General features: G+C 39.2%; 1 protein-coding gene across 1 annotated transcript in view; it reads left to right on the top strand.

Moving 5' to 3' along the window:
- Positions 1-1,840, top strand: part of LOC123969728 (ependymin-2-like) — a 6,744-nt gene extending 4,904 nt beyond the window's left edge. The window contains exon 4 of the mRNA XM_046047354.1: positions 1,396-1,840. Coding sequence (XP_045903310.1) covers positions 1,396-1,429 — 34 coding nt within the window. The 3' untranslated portion in view covers positions 1,430-1,840. The remainder of the gene's footprint in view (positions 1-1,395) is intronic.
- Positions 1,841-4,592: the final 2,752 nt, after the last annotated feature.

Raw genomic sequence — 4,592 nt, forward strand, 5'->3', positions numbered from 1 at the left:
CCCTACATACACTCACCTAAAGGATTATTAGGAACACCTGTTCAATTTCTCATTAATGCAATTATCTAATCAACCAATCGCATGGCAGTTTCTTCAGTGCATTTAGGGGTGTGGTCCTGGTCAAGACAATCTCCTGAACTCCAAACTGAATGTCAGAATGGGAAAGAAAGGTGATTTAAGCAATTTTGAGCGTGGCATGGTTGTTGGTGCCAGACGGATCGGTCTGAGTATTTCACAATCTGCTCAGTTACTGGGATTTTCACGCACAACCATTTCTAGGGTTTACAAAGAATGGTGTGAAAAGGGAAAAACATCCAGTATGCGGCAGTCCTGTGGGCGAAAATGCCTTGTTGATGCTAGAGGTCAGAGGAGAATGGGCCGACTAATTCAAGCTGATAGAAGAGCAACTTTGACTGAAGTAACCACTCGTTACAACCGAGGTATGCAGCAAAGCATTTGTGAAGCCACAACACGCACAACCTTGAGGCGGATGGGTTACAACAGCAGAAGACCCCACCGGGTACCACTCATCTCCACTACAAATAGGAAAAAGAGGCTACAATTTGCAAGAGCTCACCAAAATTGGACAGTTGAAGACTGGAAAAATGTCTGGTCTGATGAGTCTCGATTTCTGTTGAGACATTCAGATGGTAGAGTCAGAATTTAACGTAAACAGAATGAGAACATGGATCCATCATGCCTTGTTACCACTGTGCAGGCTGGTGGTGGTGGTGTAATGGTGTGGGGCATGTTTTCTTGGCACACTTTAGGCCCCTTAGTGCCAATTGGGCATCGTTTAAATGCCACGCCCTACCTGAGCATTGTTTCTGACCATGTCCATCCCTTTATGGCCACCATGTACCCATCCTCTGATGGCTACTTCCAGCAGGATAATGCACAATGTCACAAAGCTCGAATCATTTCAAATTGGTTTCTTGAACATGACAATGAGTTCACTGTACTAAAATGGCCCCCACAGTCACCAGATCTCAACCCAATAGAGCATCTTTGGGATGCGGTGGAACGGGAGCTTCGTGCCCTGGATGTGCATCCCACAAATCTCCATCAACTGCAAGATGCTATCCTATCAATATGGGCCAACATTTCTAAAGAATGCTTTCAGCACCTTGTTGAATCAATGCCACGTAGAATTAAGGCAGTTCTGAAGGCGAAAGGGGGTCAAACACAGTATTAGTATGGTGTTCCTAATAATCCTTTAGGTGAGTGTATAATGCTGCCCTTCATCTCTTTCCCAGGAGATTGTTGGAGTGAAAATTCCAGACTGTTTTTTACAATTGGCCTCAGTTGACTCCATGGACCATAAAAACCGTGGTTACAATAGCCAGCAGCACCAACCACCAATTGGTATCAATGACTTTGATTATTACCCCACAGAGGTAAAATACCTGGGACTCCCCACCAGTATTAGAACTGAAGAAGCCCCTTGAATGAGAGGTGAAACATCTTCAATCAAGTCCAGTTGCCCTCGATTAATGCTTTTTGGGTAAGAAAAGTGTATTTTCATGTACAGTGTGATGAAAATTATATGTTAGACTCACTGATATGATAAATTCCAGGACAACACACAAAAGCATATACCTTCGTCAACCCTGTTACCACTGAAACGGTAACAGGGTTGACGGTAACAGGATTGATGAAAAGCTTTATTGCCAGCCACTACTAGCCTTGTGGTAAATGTCATGACACCACGTGGTGATCATTCATGAGAGAGTTAAATGGTATGTTATATGTGCTGTTACGACCCGTGAGGTCTGTGGGCTGTTTTTGTGTTGCTGTGGGTGTGTACGTCTCTCTTGCAGGTGTATACCTGTACCCTGAGTGTGACGCTGGGCTGAATTCGCAGCTGTGGCTGATCAGCGGCAATACATTTAAAATGTCAAACAAATAACTTTTTAACATGTTTTTGTGGTAACAGGGTTGACACACCTCCGTGAGACATTACATAACTCAAAACAAATCCATTAAAGGAGGTGACAATTACTTGTCTTTTACCATAAACTTCATAAAAAGGCAAGTGATGTCACTTCCTGGAAATTATGCAACTTTATGAACAGTCCATCAGCTTTAAAGGGGTGTTTTGATTAAAAGTAACAGGGTTGACAACATGGGGACCTGACTAAATTGTTGTTTTTTTGCAATATTTATTGTGAGCTGCAGGGACTCCACTCTTCCAACTTTAAGAGCTTAGTGCTCCGGCATATATGCAGCTAGAGACTCAATCTCAAGTTGCAGAAAAGATGTTGATCTTTCAAAGTTGTATTTGTTTTTTGCTAAAAAAAAATGTTTAGTTTAGGAGCTATGCCATTCCAAAGTGAAGGGTTTTACAGCTTTTAGCAGACTTTACCAGTGTGTCATGTGATCAGTTAGAGTGGAGACAGGAGGATTTTGCAGACCAGAATTTTTTTTATAAACTGCTGTTAGTTGCGTATATTTATCTCTATAAGCACAAAAAAGGCACCAAAATGTAGCCACATGCCTTTTCTCCCTCAAACTGTCAAAATCCTGCTCAGTGGACATTTAGTTTTTTATTCCTGATCCTTAATTGATTGGAAAGTCTCAGTCTCTCCCATTCACTTCCTGTTGTAGCTGCAGGCTGAGGTCTCCCCCTGTCACCAATTCTTTAACTTGCTGTATCTTCCTTCCTGTTTGGAGTTTGGACACAAGAGGTATATTTTTATGCTCAGCTACTGAAGCACTAACTAAAAAGTCCAAAATGTTAGCTGTAAAGCTTTTTTCACTAAGCAAATACACTTTTTGTATCAACAACACATCAAATTGTATCATTACAACCAGGCTGGCTGGTGGTGCAGTTAGTTAGTGATCAGTCTCTGGAGCCACACCTTCTATTTCAATTGTGGGTTGGAATCCTGCAGCTGGCACCAGTGTTAATCGGTTTCTACTTTAAACACCTGTAGCCTATGGTGTTTGAACTTAATAACAAACTAAATATGGTGACCACAAATTCCTCAGGTCGTAATGTTAGTATATTATAGCTTTAAACTTTACGCAGCTGTTTGTTGTTTGAACATTAATGATGGTAATTTATTCTGACGTTTTTTGGCATCTATCTTCTGCTGTACCGTTTGTCCTACAAACTTGGTTTCAACTTCAAATTGTACATCTTCTTCAGGAGATGGGTGTTGCTGATATCTGTAATGGTTGATTTTATATTAATATTTTTATGCATTTAAAAATGAATGGGTTCCTATGGGACTCCTCTTCCAACCTAGCAGGGGCGGAGCTAGACTCACACGATGCATGGCAGTGAAGAAAGTTTTGCTAAAATTTGCTAATAAGTCTCCTATTTGTTTGAAATACAAAACAAATACTTTGTGATTTATGTATTTGTTAAATGTGTCTGCTTAGAAAATAGTGTTTTTTGTGGGTAATTATCATTCTTGTGGTGGTTTACTATTGAAACCAGGAGTGAAGTGCCTGTTTCATTTGATCAAAATAGCTGCATTGATAGATATATAAAGAAACAGTCCTCAGAGTACTATGACTTGTGCCTGATGTTGATTTGAGTCACAAAATTAATGTATTAAAGTTTGTGAATTTATGGTGCTGTTGGTTGTTTGAACTTGATGTCAACAAAATGTGGAGTCCTTACTGACTTTCAGTGGTTACTTTCAAAATTCTATGTTGTTACTCTTTCTAAATGCAATCATTGTTTACATGATATTTAGTCTTTCAAAGCACAATTCTTTGGCTGTTCATTTATTTTATTCTTCAAGAGCGGAGTAGCCATCACAGAAAATATGTTTATAAGAAAAACATGCCTTCTATTGGTGCTTAGGAGTCATTTTTTTTGTCAGAATAAGACATGATTGACAAAGAAAGTTGAAAGCCTTCCCTTCACAGTGTATCTGAGTAGTCCGGTGGTTGAGGTCTTGCTCTTGCTCCGGATCCAGAGAAACAGAAAATAATTTATTCTTATATTATGGAAACTAAATTATAAAATATTTTATTTGTTTTATGGTTTATTAAGATTTACAAAGCCTTTTTTTTCTCTGAGGGACACAAAATGGCACGTTTTCATATAATGACCCTAACAGTGAAATGTAAATGTTTAATCCATATCAAACTGGTTTTTCTCATCATTTTCACAAAGTATCTCACTGTTTTTAGCATGAATGTTTTGCGAATCGTATTTTTTTTCTTCTTATCCTGAACTAAATGGGCTTCCATTATTTCCCTTTGTATGTCCAGTGCAGATTTAGTAATACCAAAATATTATTTGGAACATACAGAGTGAATTTTCTTCATTGCACCATCCAAGCATGCTCCCAGAATAATTCACTATACTTGAGTTAACTAATAATAGGTTATGAACTTGGTGCTTGAATGCAAAACATAAGCAGGTGATGCATTGCATAATGTATCACTGATTGTAAGTCATACCAACTTTTCTCTGACACACTTTCTACAAAGGACGGTTGTTATTTGTCATATTTTTTCTAGCATACAGTGGTTCCATTTTACAGGAAGGTTATTTGCTGAACTATTTCTTGGCTGGAACCAGTAACTCCCTGCAGTCTCCACTGGTTGCCTGGGAACAACTCAGAGCCACG

This window comes from Micropterus dolomieu, linkage group LG04 (genome assembly GCF_021292245.1).
Source record: "Micropterus dolomieu isolate WLL.071019.BEF.003 ecotype Adirondacks linkage group LG04, ASM2129224v1, whole genome shotgun sequence".
In the NCBI taxonomy this organism is placed as follows: Eukaryota; Metazoa; Chordata; class Actinopteri; order Centrarchiformes; family Centrarchidae; genus Micropterus; species Micropterus dolomieu.